The sequence below is a fragment of the Dendrobium catenatum genome, unplaced genomic scaffold, assembly GCF_001605985.2.
Source record: "Dendrobium catenatum unplaced genomic scaffold, ASM160598v2 fragScaff_scaffold_188, whole genome shotgun sequence".
NCBI lineage: Eukaryota > Viridiplantae > Streptophyta > Magnoliopsida > Asparagales > Orchidaceae > Dendrobium > Dendrobium catenatum.
The window spans coordinates 871929-898739 of NW_021318650.1; the positions used below are offsets into that span (position 1 = coordinate 871929).

Genomic DNA, 26811 nt, shown 5'->3' on the forward strand with positions numbered 1-26811 from the left:
ATTGAGAGAAGATAACTAATCATGAATAATTTAACTTATTTTGAAATAAATAATATCAATTTAATTAATTAATATTTATATTATAGTTAATGTTTACAGTAACCCACTTGATAATTATAAAATCATTGTCCAACGGTTGAGATTAATTGTCACTGACAAATCCCAAGAGATTTTCCTTACACAAAATTATTTCTTTAATAATTTACATATATGTTACAAATAACATGAAATATTCAACATTATTATTAATCTCTGATGTTTAATTTTTTATATAAATATAAATAGATTGGTATACTTTTTTTTTATACATGATGCATTTTTTTAAAACATAAAAATATAGTTTATTATTAATAAATTTTAGAACTGTTTTACTAAATAAAGTATTTAATATATTTTTCATTTTAGAATTGAAAATTCTTAACTAATTTGTAAGCACATGTTCAATATTTACATAAATTTCTAAAATTTTTCTCATAAGGTTACAAGTGAATATTGATTATTAATTTTTATAATGTACTTTCACTATATAAAAAATAACATTTACAAAAAAAAAATAACATTCAAATCATTAAATTAATATTTTTTTGCTAACTAATCATGTAAATTAAGTAATTTAGTGATCAATAAATAAATTTAGTCGTTATTTGTACATGGGACTAATCTTGTTTCTAATCGTGCTTGGCGTTGATGTGAATGACCTTTTTAATGGGTTAACCAAAGGCTGCCCCTAGTCAATGAATAGTTTCTCAATAACAATGTCAAACTGTTGCAATCCTCAAACAATTCATAACAGCTAGAGAGATAGAGAACCTTACGCAACTCCAATTTGTATGAAGATCCAGCACAAAAACTATATAGATAAGAGGTGCAGTTTTCATAAGTGACACAATAAATTTAAATTGAAACCCTCTTTAAAAGGTAGAAAAAATCATAAGGTCTTACTAGTTTGAATTAATCCATTATTTTGTAGTTGATACAAATTTAATATCTTCGCTCAGCAGAGTTGTTAGCTAAATGTAGCAATATAACATCATATAGAGTACTTTATTTTGTTTGAGATGAGAGTGCTTCTCTCAAGAAGAGTAATGGATTCATTTGGTTTAGACTATGTTTGGGCGACATAATTCGAAGAATCGGTAGACGGACACACGATGTGGTCGAAAGAACTGTGTTGGCGACAATGATCAAATAGGATTGTAGTCGTACAGGTGAGGGGGGTCGAAAAGGATCATAGTCTAATGATAGTGGCAAAAGGACTATAGTCTGACAACATTGGTCAGAGGACCAGGTAGTTGACAGGCATAGGGGGGCATCCTTATTTTTTTCTTTTGAAATTTTGCTATATTTTAATTGAAAACATGATTAATTTTGAGAATATGTATTTTAATATTAATTACAACATAAAAAGTTTTATCAGTAGTAAAATAAATTAATTTAATATATAATTTCTTTACTAAGTTCAATATTGTTCTTGATTAAAGTTTACTAGAATTCATGTACGATAAAAATTATCATTAGAAAATAAAAATCTCATTAAGTATCAGTGCAAGTATACTAACATAATTAAAAAATAGATAAACATTTAATTTCTTTTTGAATTTATTTATTAGCAATAATAAAAATTTAGTTTCACTTAAATCTAAATTTTTATTATAAATATTTAAAGGTAATACAACACCATCATGTCAAGTTCATTAAAGATTATAAAATTTTCTCTGTTCATCAATAATATATATATATATATTATATATATATATTAATTATTATATGTATAATTTATAATATATATATATATATATATATTATATATTTCGGAGCAATCATATCATCTTATAAAAACAAATGACATTAAATTAAAATTTTGGTGTGTAATCTATTAAAAAATCGATTTAATTACATAGTAATTTTATTATTTTGATTATATTTTGTTTCTCTATTATCTTTTGCCAATTATTTTTTTACGTTATTTGAGAAATGTTGATCAAATATACTAAATTTTAATTATTGTTATTTTACTTTAAATCTTTAAAACCATTTGTCCTATAAATGAGCGGATATAATTGTCGTTCCATTTCTTGTAATGTAGTAAATTTATTTGTATTTGATATCTTCATAATCAAGAATTAATTTAATTAAATATATTTGACTATTAAATTTTTTGGACGGTGGACGATGCAATCTATACTGGTTATAAAAAAATGCGACTAGAAAATACCCTTTATAATTACACAATTTACCGCCCTCTCCTCTCTTGAGTCAAATGATTCACTATGATTGTAATCCGATAGTCTCCTGTATTAAAGGCCAAGAGAATCGTCCGGTTGCTGCTGCTCGTCTTCCTCTTCCCCTTCCCCTTCCCTTCCCCTTCCCTCTCTGTCCTTTTCCCCTTCAAAAGGCAAAAGGGCGAGATCTTGGAAGGCTTTTTGCGCTCAGTTCTTCGCCTCCGTCATCCACTTTACTTGATTCGCAGTAGAAAATAGAAGAGGATCTGGCGAGATCTCGAATCTCCGATCCCCCAACCCTCTTCTGCGCCGGCGCAGCCCATGCGTACGATCAGGAAATCGCGCAGGAGAGGAAGATCCCTCCTCATCGAGCCAGTCGCCGATTCGAACTCCTCGCGGCGACTCAAGTCTTCTCTCAGCTTGCTCTAGTCGGTCTCCAGCGTCTCCGCCATAGAAAGCCTGCGACTACGAGTATCATTTCCCTTTCTTACCTCCTGTGATCATTCTTGCTTATTTATTCCATTTCTCGTTTCCGATGATTGGGCAGCGGGCTGGGCGTTTGCAGGATCGTGGAAAACGAGCTTCTCAGCCAGATTGGCGGTGCGCGCGTGGTCGGGCCAATGTCTTCGGAGTACGTGCTCTAAATGGACTCTTTGTTGCCTAGTCGGCGTATGTTGTCCGGCTGCGTCCGGGTTCTTCAAACAACATTGCTAATTCGAGAAACATCGCCCGGCATCAAAGTTCGTCGTCACCTCCAACATGATAGCTTGTCAACAGTGGTGGAACGCCCGATTTCCTTCAGTTAAACCGCGAAAAAAAAAAACTTTTTTTATTTTTATTTCTTGTTTGACTGGTTCGATTCGAGGATGTGGTTAGGTAATGTGGGCGTTTGGGAGTATTTGCATCTTTAATTAGTGCTGACGATGTTTTGCTGCGGTCACTCACCGCTTACATCGCTCCGGCGGCGGCCGGATCCTGGGATACCGGAATGAAGCGCTTATTTGAACATGGGCATTGATGCGGCCTGAGAATATTCTCTTTCAGAACTCCTTGTTGTCAAGGTGAACCTTTTAGTGTCCACTTCATTTGCATACTTTGCATGGATTGTTTCATTCTCTTTCCAGATGAAATGTATTACTCTTACTATCATTTGTAGGACTTTCCTTCTTCTTTGCATGTAATGAGTGAATCGGTTTCTGTAACAAGTGGAAAAAATATATGCAAGTCAGATAGGCTTGGAATCATCAAAGCCGTATCAGCTTTCACTTCCATGTGGTAAGGCAGGTTCCGATGATGCATAACACAGCCTGTAACATTGCTTCTCTGTTGGGGCAGGGTAGATCTCGCAAATACGGCTTGACATTGGCCGGTGGCTTATGGTACTGATCCAAGACTGATTAGGACAGGAGAGATCTAGTAACATGTGCGATGCTGCAGCTAGGGATTGCTGCTGCCTTCCGTGCACCAATTTGCGTGGAGTGATCTTTGTTCTTGAATCATTAGCATCATGGTAAAACATCTTATCTTGATATTATTATTGTATTTTGATCATTCTTTCTCTTTTTTTGTTCTTGCACCTTTTATATACTCAACTTCTCGTAACCTTAAGCTATCTAAATTGTAAGAATTTTTTTTTGGGACATTTAGATCAACTTAAGAACAAATTCACACACCATCACAAGAGTCAAAACCTAAGACCTCTACATTGGTAGCCAAGTTTCAAACCAATAGACCAATGATAAGTGCGTCTTACATCAAAGAATTATTAGGTGCTAATCAGCCAATCAGATATTTGTAAACAAGGGTGTTTAATGCTTTGATTTGACCACGTATTTCCAACGCTCCATCCACAACCTAATAATTTCTCCTTTATATTGGTCTAGCCTTTCTCTACCTCTCACAAAAATGGGGAACCAAAATTGTGATCATGTAACATTTTAAAGTATATGATGGTGTTTGTCTTTCTAGGGCATCTCCTTTGAAGCACGCAATTCTATGACTTAAATACATTGACAAGTGTGCAAGGGAGTTGCACTTCAGCGTCCGGGGGCAGTTAAATAGGCAAGATTTCCTCAACCTATGGAGGATGTGGGCAAAGAAATTAGCTAGTCCAGAAACTACAAATAGAGATAAGACTTGACATATTGGCTTTCTTACAAGCAAATTAATGGAATTATAAATTTATGATTTATAGTGAAGATAAATATTTATGCATTCTCAAAAATTAAAATGGGGTTAGAGAGAAGGTAAGCAGATGATTGAAGTTTAGAATTTAAACAATGGTATTCTTGGTAAGTCTGCTACTAATGGTTGTAGTGTAAATTATAGATAAGAGTTAAAGGTATAATATTGTAAAAAATTAATAGAATTGGTGATAAAATTATACGGTTAAAGATTGTATTGATGCTTTAAGATTTTATATATTAATAATCGCTTATGTTCTCAAGTTATATTTGGATGGAGTTGTAGTTTAAAATAAAATTTTTGAATTGAATTTAGGAACGAATTTAATACAAATATTCCCTCTTGAAGAAAGATTCTTATTGCAAGAGAGATTTAAATGCGACATTTAATAGAGAAAGAAATGATCTTTAAGAAGCATTTTTAAGTAAGCTATGACTTTTAGAGGCGACTAATAAAGGTGGTAAGATCATATTTGATTTTTTTTTTAGGCTTGTGATTTTATAAACTGTTAATAATTTATTTAAGAAAAGAAGATAAGCATCTTATCCATTTATAAAAATTAGATATAAGAACATTCAGACATTGATATTTTTTCTATAATACGAAAGAAATTGTTTAAATTATTAAAAAATTGTAAAGTATTCTGAGTTGAAAGCTTAATGTACCTAAAACACTTATTTAGTTTTTATTTTAAGATGGATGGTAGTAGAAAAAAAAAATAAAATAAATGATTGTTCTAGGATAGATGAGTCATTTAAAGAGTATTAATAACAATATTTTGTGGAGTAAGATTCTAGATTTAAATGATTTTATCTTGCCTGAGGGAGCTAATATATATTGAAGAAAAAATAGTTTAGTGATATTAAGAATATTGCAAAAGATTGTGCTTGGAATATCAAAGTGAAAAAAACTACTAATAATAAAAATAATTGGTTGTGGAATCACAATATAGTAAGAAAGATAAAAAAAAAAAAAAATAAAGTAGTTTGTATAAAATTGATTTAGGTGTAAAAATTTTGATACATTGGGAAGACATAAAGAATCATAATGAGTTAAAAAAAGGCCAATATGCAATGTAAAGATTTTTAACTTTTAATTATTATACATAGATTATGATTCTATGAGGGTGAAAGATATATGATGATGCTATAAGTTAACTAACACAAAGAGAACTATAGTCACTAAGGATTTTGTTCAGTGAAGTGTTATATAGGATGAAAGATCAAAAAAGTACTTTTATTAGAAGAGGATATTTCATATCAAATAATAAATGAGATATTTTGCTAACTTTTCAATGAAGATTGTGAGGCAATTGACTTTAGTAGATTATGGTTATTATAGAGATATTAAGTTTAAATGTGTTATACTTATAAAAACTATGCGGAGGAGAGTTATGGGAGGCATAGGGTTGCAGCGTGAGACTAATGTTTCTCACAAATCCATTTGGATTATGGTTAGGTAGGTCTTATTATGAGAGATATACATTTATTATGAGGTCTTTGATGGAAGAGTGTGGAGAGAATAAGAGATGCTTCTATAAATTTTTATTGTTTAGATAAATAGAGGATTATTAGTTCCAAGAGAATCTGCTATAGCAGAGTTCTACAAAGAAAGGCGTTAATAATGCTTATATTCAACTCTTAAAGTGATAGTGTATGGCAATGACGATATTAAACTTGTGTTCAAAACACAAAGTGTTTGACCAAGTATTTTTCCTAATTCCAATTGGCATTACATCAAGGGTCATTCTTAAGCCCATTTATCTTTTTGCTCTTAGCTCATGAATTTCAATAGACTTGCAAGAGGTCTGTATTCTGGTGTATTCTCTTTGCTGATGATTACCTCTGATCTGTTGATAGAGTAGAGAGCGGAGTTGTGAAGTAAACTTTAATTTGGAGGTCAAATTTGAGTCTAAAAGGCTTTTGTTTGAGGTAGTAGATATTTAAAAATTGAACATATGGAGTGTATTTAGTAATAATAGATCTACTGGAGGGAGATTGTACTTTGCGAGCGGATTAAGTCGTACACGTTTTAGATAATTTGGCTTCTTATTGTTCAGAAGTCTCGGCGAAATAGTGGGGTTTAATTATTAGATACCAAGTTTGGTTGGATTGAGGAGGAAATGGCACCTCGAGCTTTTTTGTTGATAGAAAATTTCTTCAAATTTAAGGGAAAATTTTTATAAGATGTAGTGAGACCCTACAATATCTTTATGGTGGCACCATGTAGGCCATTATAAGAGAAGCATAATATTAAGTTAAGTTGTGTGCAAAGATGAGAGGATGCTCAGTGGAGAGTGGCTTTACTCGTGATACATGATCAAAATGAGCGTATACGTGAAAAGGTTGGGTAGCTCCAGTGGAAGATAAGATTTGAGAGATTCGCCTTGGATGATTTGGTCACATAAAAATGACAACCTTCGATGACCCGTATCAGGAAAGTAGAATGTATTAGATTTAACTTAAATTAAGAAAGATAGAGGTTAGACATAAAAAGACTTGGTTAGAAAAATATTATAAATGACATTTCTTTATTAATATTTAGATGAAAATTTATTATTTAATTAGGATACAATTAGAGAAAAAGATTCATATAACCGGACCCCACATAGGGATAAAAGCTTGTTGTTGTTGTTGTTTGGTTGTTGTTTGATATGTGTATTGCCTTTTTGCTTTCCTTTTATTGTTGAAAACATTCTTTTTTACCTTTTTATGCTTTTTCAGCTTCAAAATTTTATACTTGGCAATGCATTTGATATACCTAGCTTTCGTTTTATAAAGTGGATATTATTGTTTCAGGTTTTTCAATAGTTTTTAAGTTGTTAACTTTTACATTCCTTCATCTATTGAAGTAGCTTAGGTTATATACAGAATTCTATAGCTCGTATTTATTCTTCTCTTTCATATTTATAGGTGGATGATCTTCGCACTTCTTCTGAGGGCATTTTTACTAAGCAGCTGTAGTCCGCTAAGTTTAGTGCTCGGGACTTATAGGCCTATACTTCTGCAAAAGTGGAAAGTGATGGCTTATTGGAAAGGGAGGCCTTTATTAATTGATTTGATGTAACTGCAGCTAATGTTTGCCTTATCATGTAGCTGAGCATACTCCCAGTGATTGCTTCTCGGCAGTCATCGGGGCATACTAGGGAGTTTTACAATTTCTCTTTGCGCAGGGTTCTTTCGAATTTACTAATCACATAACGAGTATGAATTTGCTCTTTTCATCCCTCTCGATTACTTGCAAAAATATTTTTTTTAAGAACACATCTTTTCCTTATTAGTGATGTCCGCTTCACCGTTTTTTTTCCAAGGAAAGGCTCCTGCTACTAAGCTGGTTTTCTGCTGCTTCTGTGTTCCATTTTACCAATCATTGTCATTTTGTCTACAATGGCTAGACGTATACCATAGACTGCCTGCGGCATATCTTGTAAGCTGTGCCCTGTTCAATAGGAAGACCTACATGGAAACATCAACAGAAGTTTACAATGCTGCACATCACTAGAGAGTGTATGCTTAAGCCTCAGCCTTTTCATACTCAACACCCAATCGATGACCCACAAATAAAAAAATCTGTACAGCGTGGTACGGGTATAGGTCTTGCAACGAAGTATTCTTATTCTTTGTTTCTTTGTTAGCTTCTGTATTTTTTCTAGGAATCGATGCTATGGTTGCTGGCTCCTGCTGGTCTGTTTATTGCTTAGTCTATCTTGGACCGGTGCAACTTACGGTCCCGCCTAATCGGAGATGCTTATGGGCTCAAAATCTCTCAATCATGCCTCCTTGCGGGTTGCTTGTGTCTGCCTGCGTTGCTATGGTGATTCTATGAGAATGACGTATCCATATGCGTTATCCTTCTCGAACTAACCAAACATCTCCTTTCTGCTTCCTCTGGTGATGCTTATTGTGCTCATATCCACAAAACTGTGGGCCCGGGGCCACTTCGTTTCCAATACTAGCATCTATGACACCCTTATCAAACTGAAAGGATTTCCTTCTCCTCAGAGGGCAGTAGCAGAGGCCTTTACATGAGACAGCATTACTGTGGTATGTGAGCATCAGTCCTTAACATGTCTTTAATGGTTTGGAGAAAGTTTGGCTAATGTACGTTACATGATGAAGAAAACTTATTTGAAGATAGCTGTACAAACTTGTATATATATATTTTTCTTTTGAGTTTAAATTAATCCGGGTAATATTAAATCTTACTAACAAAAATAACCACAAATAAAATAAAAATTTGAGAGAGAAATATAATATAAAGTAAAAAAAAAAAAAAAACTCTAGATTTTATTTGAATTTTGAAAAGTATAATATCCTTCAAACAAGTATCACTTGTTGGTCAGCGGATACTTTGAGGCTTTGTTTGAGATAACTTTCTTACTGTTTCAAAAAGTATTTTTTTAGTACAAAATTAATTGAATAAGAAATTTTTGTACTAAAAAACTATTTTAAAAAGCAACAAGAAAGCTGTTTCAGAGTTTGCAAGAGTACTGTTTAAAATTGATTTCTTTCAGTTCACATTCTGCAACACTCAGTTTCTTGGCATTTTATAGAAGATCCCAACGAACAAAAGCAGCTAACAATACCGTCTTTATTTCTCTCCACAAAACCCAGATTCAATTCATGGAAGATCTGCTTTCACTTCCTTCCTGTCAGGGCCAAATGCCTGCAACAGAATAGTAGTTTCAGCCAAAAAATAGTCATCTTGTCAAATCATTTGAAACCTGGAACTGTGATTAAAAGCACAAAATTCTCCTTTCATGTATGAAAATTTCAATTACCTCTGCTCCATAGCTCTGAACATAAACGTTCGTGAACAGCTCAGAAGGATCAGGCATGGGGCTCTCCTAAATAGAGAAGAAAAACTATCAGTGCATCTCAGTTCAAATTATGAAACAGTACTGATATGATACTGAATTTCAATGCAACAATTTACCTTGGCTTTGGCAATGGCCTCATCCGTTTCCTTTCTGACTTCCTTCTCTATGTCCTAAACAATTCAAAGCATTAATCAAGTTCAAGGTATCAAGTTGAGATTATTGTATTTGAGTTCCAGCCACTACTTAGCACATCAAATCAAGCTCCAGTTAGCATCGATTCAAGCTTGACTCAACCTGATTGCATCCCATTTCTAAAGCTTTGTTTGGGATGGTTTTTTTACTATTTCTTAAATCAGTTTTTCAGTACAAAAATTAAAAAATTGCTTTAAAACAGTAAAAAAGTTGTCTGCCTAAATCTATGAAGTTCATTCAGTTAATTCCACCAAATACCTTCAGCTCAGAAGGAGAGGCTAGCTCTAGTGATAATATCAGCTTTCTGACTCTTTCGATTGGATCGCGATCCTGTAAATGAAAAAAAATAAGCTGTTGAAGAATAGGCATGAAGTCCATGTGTATAAAAAATGGCTCAGAACCATCAAACCTGTCTCACACCAGTGATCTCATCGCGGGTACGGTAAGTGCTTCCAGGATCAGACATGGAATGCCCATGATATCTATATGTATCCATTTCTAAAACCTGAATGCAAATTATGCTAGTCATCAGGATGAACAACAATTGAAGGAGAAAAATCTGTATGTTCAAGGAAATATTTAAAGATAATTTTTTTTGTTCTGTTCTGCAACGTTGCTAACATTAGCATTTGGATGAAAAGATGGAGAAAACTGGATGGATCAAAGCTTCAACCAAGCATTTTGGATATCAATTGTGCTGTGAAAGAACTTTTAAATCTTAGTTATTTGTAATAAATTACTAGGTGACATGGGCTTTGTTTAGGAAAGCTTTTTATTGATTTTTAAAGCTGCTTTCTAGTAAATTTTTTTTTAATTATAAATTTTTGAAAAAAAAAAACTATTTTAGAAAACAGTAAGAAAATTATCTCAAATGAAATCATAGTTTAAATACTATCAGAAATGTTTAGATTCTGTGAAGAAGTAGAATTTACATTTTTCCTTGAAGCAAACACTGTGCAAAAACCTTTCAACTAAGTATTCTTTTGGGACAGCTTTGTTACTACCTTCTAAAATGACTTTTTCGTACAAAGATTTTTAATTTAAGAAAATTTTGCACTAAAAAATCATTTTAAAAAGCAGCAAAAAGCTGTCCCAAACGAAAAGCCCAAAGCAGCCGGCAATCCACAACTAAAAGAAAAAGAAAATCATAATTAATAGGGAAATTAGTGACTCCATGCTCAGCCAGAGAAAAATTCTGTAGAAAAAGTTCAGCGTTTTATGCCGACAGGCGACAAGGTCTGAACAGAGTCTGCTAGTTTCAACTTCAAAATTAGACTGCATTCTCATATTGGTTAATATAATCATTTTTTGCACAGAAAAATTAATGTCACATGCATATATGCCTTCGTAACACAACAAAATATATTTTTGACGATAAAAGCTTCTTGCTTCACTGCCAAAATTGAGGCTTCGTTTGGAAAGTCTTTCTTACTGTTTTTTGAAGTAACTTTCTAGCATAATTTTTTTTTTAGTTTAAGAAATTTTTATATTAAAAAGCTGCTTTAAAAAGTAGTAAAAAAACCGTTCCAAATGAAACCTAAGTTGCTCGTGGCATCGAAATTCAACTCATATTTGTAGAAGTGTAGATATGTTATTAACTATGACAATTATATGCTGCGACTAAGTTACTCACAATCGGGCCATTCTGTAGAACATGTTCTTTGGCAAATTTGCAAGCTTGTTTTACGGCCAGAACATCCATTCCATCAACCTGTTGCAAAAATTGAGAAATGGAAGAAGCAAAAGAGGTTATATTAAAAGGTTTTATAATTCAACTCATTAAATCTGAAAAACAAAGTGACAATCAACTTGGTTGCTCTTAACAATAGATTCCATCATATTCAAACTTGAAATTCATGTGTTGCATCCTAGAATATTTGCGGCGGTAGAGAAATATAAAGTTTAATGTCTTAGCCTTATATGAAGATCCAACACACAATCATATAAGAGAGAGAGAGGGTGCAGTATTTAAAGAGACACCCTGGACAAGGGAAAAATCACGGGGCCTAGCCAAGTTTGAATGAATCCACTATATTGCAGTTGATTACAAATGAGGACCTTCATTTGAAGGAAGGGCTTGGCATGATGTAACAAATATACATCATATAGAGTGTGTTACATGGTGGAAATATGAAGAACCACTGTTGACGTATTTGTTTGGTCGGAAGGACCATAGTCGGTGGGCAACGGAGGTCGGAAAGAACATTATCTGGCAACGGAGGTCGGAAGGACTGTAGTTGGCGGACGAATGAGATAGAAATGACCATTGTCTGGAGACTGAGGTCAAGAGGACCGCAGTTGGCAGGCGATGGAGGTCGGAAGGACCGTTGACTGGCGGAAGTCCGCGTCGGGTAGAAATCCGACGAATGTCCGACGACAGGTAGAAGTCCGATGACGGGTGGAAGTTCGGCGTCGGGTAGGAGCCCAATAAAAGTCTGATGACTGGAAGAAGTTTGGCATCGGGTGGAAGTTCGGCGTCGGACAAAAGTCTAATGTCGGGCGAAACTTTGGCGTTGGGTAGAAGTCCGACGAAAGTCCGGTGACGAGAATAAGTCCAGTGTTGGATAGAAATACGGCGACGGGCGGAAGTCCGACGACAGGCAGAAGTCTGGCGACGAGCCAAAGTTCGGCGTCAAGTAGAAGTCCTCCAAAAGTTTGACTACGGGCGGAAGTCTGGCGTAGGGTAGAAATCCGATGACGGGCGGAAGGCTGGAGTCCGGTAGAAGTCCGGCATCGGGTAGAAGTCCGACGATGGACAAAAGTCTGGCGTCGTTCGGTGGCGGGAGGTGGTCGAGAACTTTGGTGGCAAGAGAACTCTTCTTTCTCTTCCTTCGCTTCTTCCTCCTCCATGAGAAAAGATGGATCTATCAATAGTTTTCTGAGAGTGGTAATCGAAATTATGGTTTGACCCTTCCAAATATGCTTCGAGTCTTCGATTTGGACCCATTTGGGTTCAGATTGAGTCGAATTTGATGTTGTTGGATTTGTATTTTCGAGACGTTTAGTTCGACTATAAGTTTGCTGAAATCGGAGTTCAAATGGTGTTCGATTTAATTTTTTAAATTTCCAACTTGATTTTGCTTCGAGATTTGTGTCCCATCAACATAATTTTTTGATGATATATCAATATGGATATTCCTTAAGGATGTCATTAAATCAAACCGACTCTAAAATATTCCACTGTTCAAGAAGAAAAGGAGAAGAATTAAACAAACTTATTATATGTTGGGAAGAAAAAACACGCAACGAAATAAATAAGATAAGAAAATATTGAAAATGAATACAAGATTTGATGTGAAAAACTCCAAAATAGGAAAAAAAAAACCCTAGAGCCATACTACATCAAGAAATTTACTATAAAAATTTGAAGAAAATGTACAAATCTCTCTTCTCAGCCTTTCTCATCTTTCTTCACTTCTCTTCTCATTCTTATCTCTGAACAAACAAAGAGTCACCTTTTAATACACAAAAGGATTCAACTTTTCAAGTGAAACAATAAAAATAGGGAAGAAAAACTGCTCTACCAACCCAGTAGCATTATGGCACTCCATTCTCTATCTTTGGGTAGACCTGTCAATTTCGGGTTACGGGTCGAACCCGACCCGACCCGTAAGTGACCCGGATTTATTCGGGTTCGGGTCAACCCTGACCCGGTTTTATAAACGGGTCGGTTTTCGAAACCCGAAACCGACCCGCCTCGGTTTCGGGTCAACGGGCAAAGAGGCGGGAATCAAAAAAATTTAAGTTAAACGGGTTTTCGGGTTGACCCGGCAACTTGTCGGGTCAACCCGAACCCGACCCGTTTTTATAAACGGGTCGGTTTTCCGAACCCGAACCCGACCCGCTTCGGGTTCGGGTCAACCCAAACCCGAAAATTACGGGTCGGGTTCGGATCGGGTTTTCGGGTCGGGTCCAATATTGACAGGTCTATCTTTGGGTCCACCATGCAGTGCCATGGCATTGCAGCCTATAGCGCCATGGCACCGGGATTTGAAGCATCATAACGCTCCTCTCTCTGCTCTCATACCAAGCTTGGAGTGCTCCAGCGCTGCGACGCTTGCACGATATTTTTTTAACTTAATCAACATCAATTAAGCAAGCATAAAAAAATGATGTTTATTTTGCATGTAATCTTCATTTTCATGTCCTGATCTTTTTTTATCCGTACTTGAATATATTTCATGTATTTAGCAAAATAAAAATAAACTACCTTTCATCTAATAGGTTGTCATTATCATGCAATAGTGTGCATAATCTCAACTAAAGCATGATTTACACAATTTTCTAAAGACGGATATACAAAAATTCTACCAGCAAATATGAAAGGGCATATTCAGAAAAGAAAATGTTCAAGCCAACTTCAAAACAGAACAAAAATAAGAACCTTGAGACCAGGAACATAGTCTGCACGCTTATAATAAGCTGGGTTCTTCGACGCCCTCCACTCCGCCGTTCCCATTCCATCTGCAACCAAATCGAAAGCCCAATCATTCGCAACGCATAAATCAAAACCCTTGAGAGAATTAACTAGTACGCTAAAAGAAACTCACAGTGATTGTTCTCGCAGACCAGAACAACCGGCAGATCCCAGAGCGCCGCCATGTTGAGCGACTCGTAGAGCTGGCCCTGGTTGGCGGCGCCATCGCCATAAATCATAAAAGTTACAGTCCCTTCTTTTGAATACTTCTGCCCTAGAGCGATTCCGCAGCCGAGGGGTGCATGGGCTCCAACAATTCCATGGCCACCGTAAAATGAGGCATCCTTCTTGTAGAGGTGCATGGATCCGCCCTTTCCCTTAGAGCATCCGGCACGGCGGCCCATGAGCTCGGCAAAGACCTCAAATGGGCTGCCACCGCGGGCGACATAGATGCAGTGGTCGCGGTAGGCTGTGATGATAGCGTCTCGGCGAGTGATGGCAGCCTCCATGCCGACGGCGACAGCCTCTTGGCCGTCGTAGAGGTGGCAGAAGCCACGGACGAGCTTAGCCTTGTAGAGGGAGTCGGCTGCAAGCTCCATGCGCCGCATAACTGTCATATTCCGGAAGAATGACAGGAGCTCGCTGGGGGATGTGGTGACGGAACGTGGAGGCGGGTCGCACTTGTGGGCTGAGAAGGGGAGGGACGTCTCCATTGTCACAGGCTCCGCCGGTGATTCGGAGAAGCGGCGGAGAAGGAGGAAACGGAAGGGGAATTTGAACTTGATAAGGGCGGAGGCGGCGGCCATGGCGATGGGATGGAGAGGCGTATTGGAAGGTAGGCAGGTATTGAGGAGCAAGAGGGGAGAGAGGAGGAGGATTGCATGGAGAGGTGATGGGTGGAGGCGGCGGCGAAGGCCACGACCACCTCTCGTTCAACACTGAGCTGCCAGCAAACTCTTTTATTTGTGAGAGAAAAAGATTTAAAAATTCCTCTTTTAATCCGGGTTTGATGCATGATTATGAATTTTAAAATTATTAAATTTATTTTAAGATAAATATAATATTTAATAGTTTATTAATTTATATCTTAAAATTATTTTAATTAAATCTAATAATTTAAAAATATGCTCTTAAGAAGACAAAATTGTAAAAAATGATTCATATAAATGACTACAAATAGTGGGATAAAAATTTATTATTGTTATAATAATTTTAAAATATTAGAAATAATTAGATTGATATTATTATTTAATTATTATTTCAATATTTTTATATACACAATCAAAAAATAAAGAATAGAGAGTGGTATTCAAATTTAGTCTTTGAAGATGACTATTGAATAGTAAATTCTTTTGGCTCTTCACATTTATTATGCTATTTTTCTCCTTTTACTTTTCTCTTTACTCTAATGTCTTGCTATTAAAGTGAAAATTTGTCTTTTATGTTTCTTAATCATATTTTTTTTTCTCTTTATTGAATTCAAAATTTTTCAATAGATGATATGACTTTACTAGCAAATTTGCATGATAAGCTTGAGAACCTGTTTGTTAGTGATGATGGAGAAGGAAGATGACTGGAACTTAAAAATAGAAAAGAATAGGCTAGCGATATCTTCACTATCTCATTCTAAAGTACAAGAATAAGTTCAAGGGTCTTCAAAAAGGCTAATAGTTAAAAAAATTGATTAAAAAGGTATCAGAAAAGTTCCCTTTTTATATTCTTCATCACCCCATATTTCTAGGGTTACGAAGGCTACAAGAAATGCCACACATAAAAAGGCAAAACATAAGCTATACATAGATACATATACAATTGATGAGGACATAAGCAGAAGATTTTGGCACGCTTATCAAAGGAGACACTGGAGATCGACGACTACGATCAAGAGCTTATATTTTTGAGTCATTTTATGTGATAGTTTATTTTTTTTTTCAGTTTGACTGTTTTACCCTTAATAGTTAAAAAAATTTATTAAAAAAGGTATTAGAAAAGCTTCATCACCCCATATTTCTAGGGTTACGAAGGCTACAAGAAATGCCACACATAAAAAGGCAAAACATAAGCTATACATAGATACATATACAATTGATGAGGACATAAGCAGAAGATTTTGGCACGCTTATCAAAGGAGACACTGGAGATCGACGACTACGATCAAGAGCTTATATTTTTGAGTCATTTTATGTGATAGTTTATTTTTTTTTTCAGTTTGACTGTTTTACCCTTATGGGTGGCCATTTGAGGTTGTAGCTCCGAGGGCATTTTAATCTTTGTTTCTTTTCTTTTTGGTGAGGCCTATATATATGGGTCATTTCTATTGTATTGGGATGATGATTTGATAATAAAATTTTATGTGTTTTTTCTTCTTCTTTTTCTTCTTCTTGTGAGAGCACTAGAGAAGGGAGAGAGAGAGCTCGAGGTGAGAGCAAGCGCAATACCCACCAGTCGTTGGAAGAGTCCGCGGCTCGTGGTTAATCTATCTTATTTCCTTTTTCTTCTTTTTCCCATCCCACCCGACGACTCCTCCTTCCCCTACCACCACCGGCCATCCCCTCCCGCTCAAATTTCCCCTTTAGCTCCACCACCTCAAAGCCCACCCGCCAACCTAGCCCACCCAACCGCCGGCCTAGCCCCACTTTTTCCCCAACCGCATTCCCAAGCCTCCCACCACCATGCCGCCGGCTCCCCATTGGCCATCCCCATTTAATGATGATTAATGCCATCATTACCACCTACCAAAATAGCCTCAATTGATTTAGGAAGATAACTCCTCAATTTGAAATTCAAAATTTGAATTTCAACATCTTTCCTAATTGGACAAGGTCATATTTGGAAAGTTTTAAAGCTCATTCAATTAGTTTTAAATTGGATTTGATTTAATTTTACTCTTCCTTATTGAGAAAACCAAATTTGGAAGCTTTTAACTCCCCACCAATCCTTCCCCTCTTCCCCCCATGCCGCCGGCCCATTAATGGGTTTCTCCCATTTAAGGTCCAATTAAGACTCAAGCCTTATATGAATTCAAATTCAAATCCAACTCCCTCCAAACCCACCCAATTAGAACAAAGCCATCTCTCCCCTCTTTAAATGGCCGGCCCACTTAAGCCGCTCCTCTCTTTCTCTATCTCTTTCTCTTTCCACTTTGCCACCTAAGCATTAATTAATTCCTCCCAATTCCCCTCTTTGGCCGGCCACCTAAGCTCCCCTTCTAATTAATTAGATCTCATAAATTAATGATCTAATTAATTCAATCCCCTCCCCACTTTTCCTCCTAATCTCCACTAATTTCAAATTCAAATTTCAAAGGAGATTAATCTCTAATTATTCACTAAATTTGAAATTAATTTCAGATTTTATTTTTCTCCTTCGCTTAGCTTGGACGATCCCCTCCTCCCCCTCTCTACATTTTCTCCTAGACAACTATGCATGACCGATCCGGATATTGATCAGAGATTAATCTTTGATTCCCAAGGACGTGTGGACGTTTTGAGATCGTCTTTCGTGACGTAAACGTAGAGATCGATGCCACCATTGAAGATTACGTGGATCGGATACTATTTTCTCTATCAACCGCCATCAACGAATACTACCTTCCATCCGAGTGGCAACTCTTACACCTTCCATCGACTCCTCCAACTTCGACTAGCTTTCCCGTGGACAGTATTGTAAGCTCCCTCTTCCTCGTGGCAATCACATTAGTATTGCTAATATCTTTCTTCTGTTAACCGCAAAAGAGCTTGAGTGAGGGAAACTCAAGGTGACTTTTCTAAATATTAACCCACGGATTATTGTTAAAGTGCATTCGTCATTACTAGCATGTTTGGTATTATTTTAAATTGTTGTGCCTAATGAGTTTGTAACATTGCCTAAGTAATTTTGCAACTGAGATTTCATTAAATCATTAATTATGACTCGTTAATCTTTATATTGACTTGCTTACTCAGTTGTCTTATTATTTCTCTGTGCAATTCCGATTCTGTTTCACATCAATAATGCTACTCGTTAAGATTAGGACTCGTGACATCTCTTGATTGGCCTCAGGGGGAGGAGTCAACGATCCTGTGAGCTTCTTGTCATCGAACAAGCTCAAGAAGGAGCGAGTAAGTGTAAGGAGAACCCTGAGAGGAGATGAACATGTAACCTAAGAGTTGAGAAGATAAATCGATGAAAGCACCTCCATCACCATCTCTTCTCAGACAAAGAAATAAGCTGAAAAGAAAGTAACTAGTACATTTCCAGTTCAAGTGAGAAGCTAAGAAATATAGATCATGCAATCAATTTTAGAGTTATACTAACTCTCAATTGGAGCAGTTGGCAGGGATGAACAATTGCATATTCTAATCACAAGTGATACTCAATGTCTATCTAAACACTAACCTGGAAGGGATAATTAATCATTAGGATTTACACCTGTTAAAAACCTAAAATCAGATAACAAAATTCTCATGAAATGAAGACAAAATCCATAAGCAAAACCTTCATTTGAAACACAATATATCAACAAAATCTAACCCGAAACAATTCTTTAAGACTCCCAACAAGGACATATTATTAGGTGCGGATATCAGACATAGATAATCATCCGGATTTCTTTTTATCTACAGTAAAAACACAATCAAAGCACAGTTACTGTAGCAAGTGTGATTTGCCTACGCTTATACTATAGACAAAGAGAAATCTTGATGATTCTCTCAACAATAGGTTGGGCACAGATTTTTAATACCCACAAAGCTAAAGTGGAGCTTGCAGAGGTGATCAAGGAAATGCTGCTTTATGTGGCAATGCAAGGGTTGGCTTCATGTGAAATTATATTACAAATTCATATGTAAATTAAGATAGTTTGAATTCATATAAGCAATTATAAACTCTTACTTCTGATGAAACTTCCTTCTCTTTAAACGAAAAATCTTATGTAATTTTGAATAAAATATAACTTTCCTTCATAAAAGTTTAAAAATATACAGAAGATGAAGACAGATGAACATACAAGATGGCGAGCAAATAGTATTACAATTCACATAAAAACAACACATCACTAAATTAATGAAATCCTTATCGACAAATCATACAATGAACAATATGGCAGGACAACGGTCACATCCTAATTGAAACTTTTAGAGTAATGCCACAGTGCCCTCCTTTGCTAACAAATTTTACAAAAGGAACTTGGTGGGATATTACAGACGATAAATATAATTTAAACTTTTTTTCCTTCTGTTTATGGGCTGAATAGAGCTGAGAATCTGCGGAATTCCTTGCAAAAGGCACGTATTTCAAGGGGAATAAATAAATGAAGACAGTTTATTGAAGCAGATCAAGCACCAACACAGTTTACCCAGGCACCATAGGTTGAGCTGAAGCTACCCCCTCCAGTCTTTTGAACATATTCCACAATCACCTTCCGCGCACAAGCATCCCAAGTTCCGGCCATTTCTCCCAGCGACATAGGCTGTGAAAGGCCTCGAAGTGAGATGCTGAACCTTGACTTTGCTTTGATAGATAGATCTTCAAATTCCTTGCTGAGAATTTTCAATGACAAAATTAAGAAAATAAGACAACAAAGCACATTAATCTTAGATAACTATATAAAAGTTCTGCATGAGTTTACCTAGATTCAATTGGAAGTTTGTCAAGAAGTAGAGGAGAGCATTTTGGATAATTGGAAGGAACCAGCAATCTCAAAGGAGCTATCGGGCACTGTAAACAATAAAGATGATATTTACTATACTGAAATTGATTGATGGGAAGAATGTCTACTTTTCTTAGAATCTAACCATATGCATTGAAGCAAAATGAGCTTTTAAACTAGGACTGAAAGCGACACCATTGAAGGAACATTCAATGATCGTCCCCTCTCCAACACCTTCGGATGCAGCAGCAGCAGCAGCAGCAGAATCGGAATTTTCATCGCATATACTAACCACTGTGTCAATAAGCTGCTGGTTTATCTCCCTGATCTCCTCCTGCAAAGCATGGTTGACTTGCAAAATCAGACATCGCAACCAAGGATTTATTCAAGATGAACAATTTATTGAAGGAGAATATATTAAAAGCACAAAAGTTCGCTTGTGGATTTTCAAAATACCTATTCTTTTGTTGCTATATTTCATCAAGGTTATAAATTACATCTAGGAAAACTCTTACAAATATGACTTATATATGGATCACGAATATTTAAAAAAATATTGCTTGAATTATTGGGATGTTTTTCAAGGAATCACTCAGTTATCAACCATTATCTTGAAACCGACAGTTCAAACATCTATGTCAATCTAATCCATGTTTTGAGTTAGCCAATGAAAAATATTACTGTGATGATCTAGAGGCTATGAAGATAAATTATCATTCGTTAATGATGATCGATATAAAGTCGAGCAAGTGATTGATATCAAGCCTAACTAAGCTTGAAGCAGAGTTTTCTATAGTAATGATGATGCAGCCGAGATTGTTAAAAATTGGAGATTTATCTAAAGGTAATTACATCTGAATTTCGTGAACCTTCAATCCCTATCATTGCTCCCCAACCTTATAAATGGAGATATATGATTTTGTTTGTTTCTAGTTTCTGCACATGTTGACTTTGCATATCCACAACTAGTACCATCGGATCGTTATACTAAATGCCAAAATGCTGAGTTTTCTGCAATTTCTATCACCACACAACGACTACAGTATCTTCTATGGGATTGTTGCCGTTATAAAGATACAAAGTGGAAGTACCTCAAGTTTCCTCCTTTTGACATGAGAAGTTGCCGTGGATTCCAATTCAGGGGAATCAAGACTACCAAATTTCATAAAGTTATCATTTACACTGCCTGCTGATGAAACATTATTTAATGGCATGGCACTTGTATGCCGCTTCATTTTCTTCGTGGTGGTGCTTCCATCTTGCGACATAAAGTTCCTTGCTTGCAGACGACACTTGGTCATTGCAACCAAATCTTCACCAACAGCAGTTCTTGAGCCATTGCCAGGTGCTGAACCAGCAATCCGGTCAATCATACTAACAACAGAACTAATATCACTAACAGCAGAGCTAAGGGCAGTTGGAGACATTGATTGCACCTAAAAACAGTTAAAAATGACATGTTATAAATACAACATTCATATAATTATAGAAAATCACTGGAGAATAAGCTGACATAATGGTAAATGTAACCAATTAAGACTAACAATGAAATCCCAATCCTTAAAAAAAACATTAGAAAAAAAATTGTTAATGGACACCAAAAACCAACAAAAAGAGCATAATCCAAATTTATTATACTTCAATATTCATATAATTAGAATGTCATTTACAGTTGCTTAAGTAAAAGAAATTGGGGCGAGCATCATCATTGAAACTGTATTTGCCAAGACTTCCAACTTGAGATTGTAACATTATATATCATTGAATTGTTCAATTAATTGCAAATGATCATAAACTTAACGCTAGCAAATAATAAGCGTATTAGGAAATTCATTATTGAGCAATACTAAATTCATTATTGAGCAATACTAAATCTCCTTCTCAGTTCCATAGCATTAAATTCAAAGAGTACAAAACGGAAAAATGTTTAATTTCCTGCACACTACACTACTAGGAATATCATTCTCCCCGCCTAAATATTTATTTACACTGCCTTTTTTTTCTCTTCGAAATTTTATATGTCAATATTTTGCTTTACAATCCCCATGAACTATTTTTAAATATTGAGGTCAATTTAAAAAAAAAAAACTAACGGTGAAGTCCACTAAAAGGAACATCATTTTACCTCACTTAAATGCATGCTTACATTGCCTTTTTTCTCCCTGCATTTTACATTTGAATATTTCATTTAACAATCCTTTTAAAATAATGAGATCAATATAAGAAAATGGACAGAGACACATATGCCTGTAGGCTTGCTTACTCTCAGAATGCCAAGAAAGGCATATATAGGAAACCTATAACATCATAAGGACAAACAAAAGATCTTCAACCACACCCACAAAAGGTTTGTATAGGTTTTGATATAATCCTAACAAATTAGCAAAATAATTGAAGTAATGCAACAGGAAACTCCCCACCACATAAAAAACAAGCTCGTATGATTGGTACATGTTGGCCTTTGCTCTGAACAACAGCAAAATGCGAGCTATTGTGAAATTTAGATGCCCTACCTCACAAGAACTACACTGCAAAAAGCTTATATCTACCTCCAAAATCTTAATTTTTTTCTCAACCTCACCAAACTCGCAAGTAGCCGACAAGAGAAGCATATGATGCCTCTGCAAAGTGGGACTGAATTCCCGAATCAATAAAATCACCATAAAAACTACCTTTTTTAATGTTTTGGTCGGGATATAATCATGAAATAGGCTCAAGTAGATCCAAATAAGTTAAATAATGCTATCTATTGATATGCATAAAGCTAATTAAGACTTGAAGCTTTACTGGAGATACTGAAGGGATAACAAATTGTGTCTGAAATCACTGATTGTGACAAAATCAAATAATTACAAAAGATACCAATGAAATACTTAGACTAATCCATAACAAATTTCAGTAAGCCAGGTCATTCCAACAAAACCCTATATGGAACGCAGAATCCCATGCCATGCTTCAAGAGTAAAAGGAATGGTTTAAAAAAAGAAAATAGCTAAGCTTTATATGGCATGAATCAATGGAAAAAAGTAGAGGTGCCTGCCATCTAAGAAATAAAATTCATTCTATCATCACAACATTTCTATAGCAATAATCCCATAATAATACATCACGCAAGTAGCCAGGCAAGAGAACTAACCGCCTTAATTAAGCGTTCCAATGGTCTCTCAGAAGCACCGACTCTTGATGTTGCATTAGTGAGGTTGCCTTCCTGACTCGGAAATTCTGCTAGTAAAGGGGAGGCTGATATTCCAGGCGTGGCAACTGAAATTGACTGAGATTGAAGTGGCGCGCTAGCAGCTTGCTGATTGGTAGTTTGTCTTGTAGTTGGAAGTGATACGGCAGCAGATAATAGCTTCTCAGAGTCACCTGGTGTGGGAGACGGGGCAATGGGAGTGGAAGGAGAAGGAGAAGGCACAACAAAGGGTGACCCTGTTGATTGCATAGGTGTACCAGGTTTTGCATGGGTTGGTAACAAAGCATGCTCTATTTGAGGTGAAGAATGGTGAGAAATCTGAGGGGATGATGCCTGCAGACTTTGGGGAGATGAAATTGGAAAGGAAGCACCAGGTTTAAGTTGATGAGGATAGTAGTTAGGGCGCTGGACTCCTGTAAAGGTCTGTTGGTATATTCCTGGTTTAATGCTAGATCCTTGCCTGGCCTTCAGTTCATTTAGTTCATTAATAGGATGAAGTTGTGACATCTGGTGCACAGGCAATTGTGAAGGTTGCTGCTGCTTTTGTTGCTGATGCACCTGTTGCTGCAGCGGCTGCTGCAGTCTTTGTTGCTGCTGAAGTAATTGTTGCTGCATTTGGTGTTGCTGCAGTTGCTGCTTTAATTGTTGCTGATTTTGCAATAAATGTTCCTGCTGTTGTTGCTTAAGATGTTGCTGCTGCAGAACATTAGAATTTTGCACTGAGGTCCCATTAGGTTGCAATGAATTCAGGGAGCTTTGTGACAGATTGTTAAGGTTTGTTTGTTGGGAAGCACTAACTGAATTCGGCAAAGGCCCAACAGCACTCTGTTGTAGTGAGCCCATCGTACCTTGTTGCAGTGAGCCAAAAGAGTTCACTTGGACTGGATCCAAATCAGGGGCAGATTGGGCTGAATTTGTAGCATTTTGTTGGGTTAATGGAGCAACTAAACTCGGTAATGTCATGGATCCATGTTGCATACTGGAGGTTACTGCCGACTGCATACTTGTGATAGAACCAGTCATATTCATTTGGTGCACTTGATTTCCAAGATTTTCATGTTGTTGAACCTGTAGAACTTGAGATGGTTGATGCTGGGTAGTACTTTGAGCAAGTCCACCAGGATGATGGAGCTGCTGCTGGCCTTGCAGCTGTGAAGGCATTATTTTTTGCTTATTGTTTGCATTTAACAAGCCAAGTATTTGTTTCTCATAAGTAGGAAGTTTTTCTTTCAAGCCAATTGTAATACTATTCTTAGAAATCTGAAGGAAAGCTAGCACGCGTTCCAGGAACACTTTGAAGCTTTTCAATTTCTCAAAATTTCCAGATTGCTTTGCTTGAGGCATCATCTCACTCTAATTCAAGGGCAAAAAGCAAAAAGAAATATCAATAAGTGTGCTAAACATAGTCTCCCAATGTAGAACATTTATTGAATTCCTGAACCGGAAAAAAAACTGATGAGTAAATAAGAACCTGCTGATATCTCTGGGAGATCTTCAGATGGAATTCCTGCAGCTCTGCTAAATGTTCCTCTTTCATGACTTGTATCTACCAAAAATGCATATCTATCAGACTATAAAAGATCCAGCTAAATATGGCAGGTGACAAGCTGATGTAATTAAATGAGTAGGGAGCCTTTTGAAAATATTAGATTTTTGCAAATATTGGATTCTTTAAATTTTCTAAGAGCTTAAGTCCCAAAAAAGTAGCTTTGAAATTTGGGGGCGCATTCCTCCGGTTGAATTTTACTATCAACACAACCATCATCAAGACTTTGAACACATTCATTTTGTCACTTTAAATCTTGTCAACTTTATCAGTTTGCTTGCAAAGGATTGGGTCTTTGACTTATTCTACAGTTATACTAGTGAGATAAAATATTTTTGTGAATATCAATTAAATATTTGATTGCAAACTCGCTCAGTTAGAAAATTATGTTTCAATTAACATTAGGGTAATTTACTAAGAGGTGAAAATCTTGTCAACTCCATTTTTTTTGGACATGAAAGATTAGACTTCAAGAGTGGAACTTACGACCCTATCATGTATGCAGAGTGGCCCACTAGAGAATAATGTGTAAAATGAGAGTTTAAATTTTAAATTAAAGGGAGTTTTTGAATTTTCAAAATATAGTTGCTAGTTTTCTAAAAAAAATTACAAGATTCTTAGAGTAGCGTGAATCCAAATATAGTAGCGCATTTGTCGAAGAACATGCAAGTAAAATTGATTTTGATGAAGTGATATGCATGGTTGCAAGCCTTTTAATGCATTTTACATTTTTTTATGTGATCCCATTACACAGTAACACAATACACTTACACGTCTTTTGATACATTCACAATGCGCATTTACATATTTCACAATACGCCCGCGTGATTTTTCTTGCTCTTACATGATGTACTTAAATATTTTTCAGTGTATCTGGACAATGCACTCATCTTTCAAGGAAAATATCTTTCAAGGACAGTGTACTCACACACTTTTCAAAGTTTGCTCGCATTTTGATGTGCCAATACTGTGCACTTGCATGTTTTTTATGCATTTGTAGTGTACTTGCACACTTTTCAATATACTTTAGTGTTTTTCAATGTGCCGACACGACATATTTGCGCACTTCTCAAAATAGTTGAACAATGATATTTCTTGCATTATGCATTTACTCACTTTCGACGTGCCTAACTGCCTATATCGTGCATTTGCATGCTTTTTGATGCATTTATACAGAGAATTTACCTGTTTTTTAATGCACTTGCACGCTTTTAGAATGATGACACACTTGTTAGGGTACCTGCACATTTCTCAAGCCAACTGCATGCTTATTAAGGGGTGGCATGCACTTCAAGGGAGTAGTACACTCCTTGAAACAGCTATATGTTTCTCAAATTTACAAGCATGCTTGTCAAAATACATCACACTTCTCAAGAAAGTTATATTTGAATTTAAAGTTGTGAATTGTGATGTTATGTGCATGATTTTAAAATATTTGGATTTGGATTTTAATTATTTGTGTAAATGTTTATCATTGAAACACATGCAAAATTTCAATTTTACATTTTAGAAGGACACCCCACTACCTTCCATCTGCTTGTATGTAACTATGTATGTATTGCGGGTCTGGTGGCATAGAAGGCAATTTCATCTAGTTAAGCTTGTAATCTTACATGATGGGTCCCACAACAATACCAAATTTCTTGTTATAAGTAGGGGCGCTCCCTAGCTCCTAGCCCATTGAGAGGGTTCTTGAAAATTCTTAACAATTCAAGAGGGCTCTAGCAGTGCAGAGAGGTTAGTTCTACTTGTAGGCAAGCTAAAGCATTCACTAATGAGTCCTGTGTAAGTTATATTTCAATTCAGTGTTCGTGTTCAATTTTGGTCATTATTGTTCATATGACTTGATGTGCATTTCTTTTATTTGTGTGTTTAATATTTCATTTTTGCAATTTCAAAATTATATTTTCAATTTTGATTGTGTTATCAAGTAAAAAAATCATCTTTATTTTGTTCTTTGAAAATACATTCAGCCCAAATTCTAGTGGCATCCCGGCATCTCCCCCATGTAAGGGACATTACGAGGAGTTTTAAGCCTGTTGAGCAAGAAAAACAATGTGCATGTAGTTGGTGTCCAAAGACATCGTGGCTAGAATTTCAAAAACCCACTGACAAAAATAAGAGTGCATGAGGTACATGCACAAAGAATCTTCGCAATATGTATTTTCCCCGCCATACTAACAAAAGCATGTGCAGGGACCACTCACTACATCGCGAGCATCACCTACTATTTTACATGTCATGCTTAGAAAAACATACACAAGTTTGACTCGTCTTGTCAAATGCATCATAATAAGGCTTTAGGAATTTAAAGTGTTTGCGAGTTTTACCTTTCAGCATGAGGCGAGGACAAAAGCGACAAGGAAATGACCAAGGCGATATGATTTGTGAAGTGTGAGTGATATATAAGTATATATAATATATTTATATTAATAATAATAATACTATATATTATAAATATATCAAATTATATACTCATAATATAATAATATATATATAATGATATTTTTCTCCTTTTTTTGCCTTTTTTTTTAGCATTCTATCTGTTTTACTTAAGAGAAAAAAAGAGAAAAAAAGCGTAACGATGGTGTAAGGAAAACAAAGAGAGA

The 26811-nt window shown here is 35.9% G+C and overlaps 1 protein-coding gene across 1 annotated transcript in view; it reads right to left on the reverse strand.

Annotated features, from left to right (window-relative positions):
• Positions 1–8883: 8883 nt before the first annotated feature.
• Positions 8884–26811, reverse strand: part of LOC110100489 (mediator of RNA polymerase II transcription subunit 15a-like) — an 82203-nt gene continuing 64275 nt past the window's right edge. Inside the window, exons 6-20 of the mRNA XM_020828019.2 lie at positions 24128–24202; positions 22600–24009; positions 20555–20899; positions 19609–19815; positions 19443–19531; positions 19152–19353; positions 18347–18432; positions 13968–14761; positions 13802–13881; positions 11051–11128; positions 9827–9922; positions 9676–9747; positions 9342–9395; positions 9187–9252; positions 8884–9071 (exon numbers count right to left, since the gene is read on the reverse strand). Of these exons, the coding sequence (XP_020683678.2) occupies positions 9027–9071; positions 9187–9252; positions 9342–9395; positions 9676–9747; positions 9827–9922; positions 11051–11128; positions 13802–13881; positions 13968–14761; positions 18347–18432; positions 19152–19353; positions 19443–19531; positions 19609–19815; positions 20555–20899; positions 22600–24009; positions 24128–24202 (3699 nt within the window). The 3' untranslated portion in view covers positions 8884–9026. The remainder of the gene's footprint in view (positions 9072–9186; positions 9253–9341; positions 9396–9675; positions 9748–9826; positions 9923–11050; positions 11129–13801; positions 13882–13967; positions 14762–18346; positions 18433–19151; positions 19354–19442; positions 19532–19608; positions 19816–20554; positions 20900–22599; positions 24010–24127; positions 24203–26811) is intronic.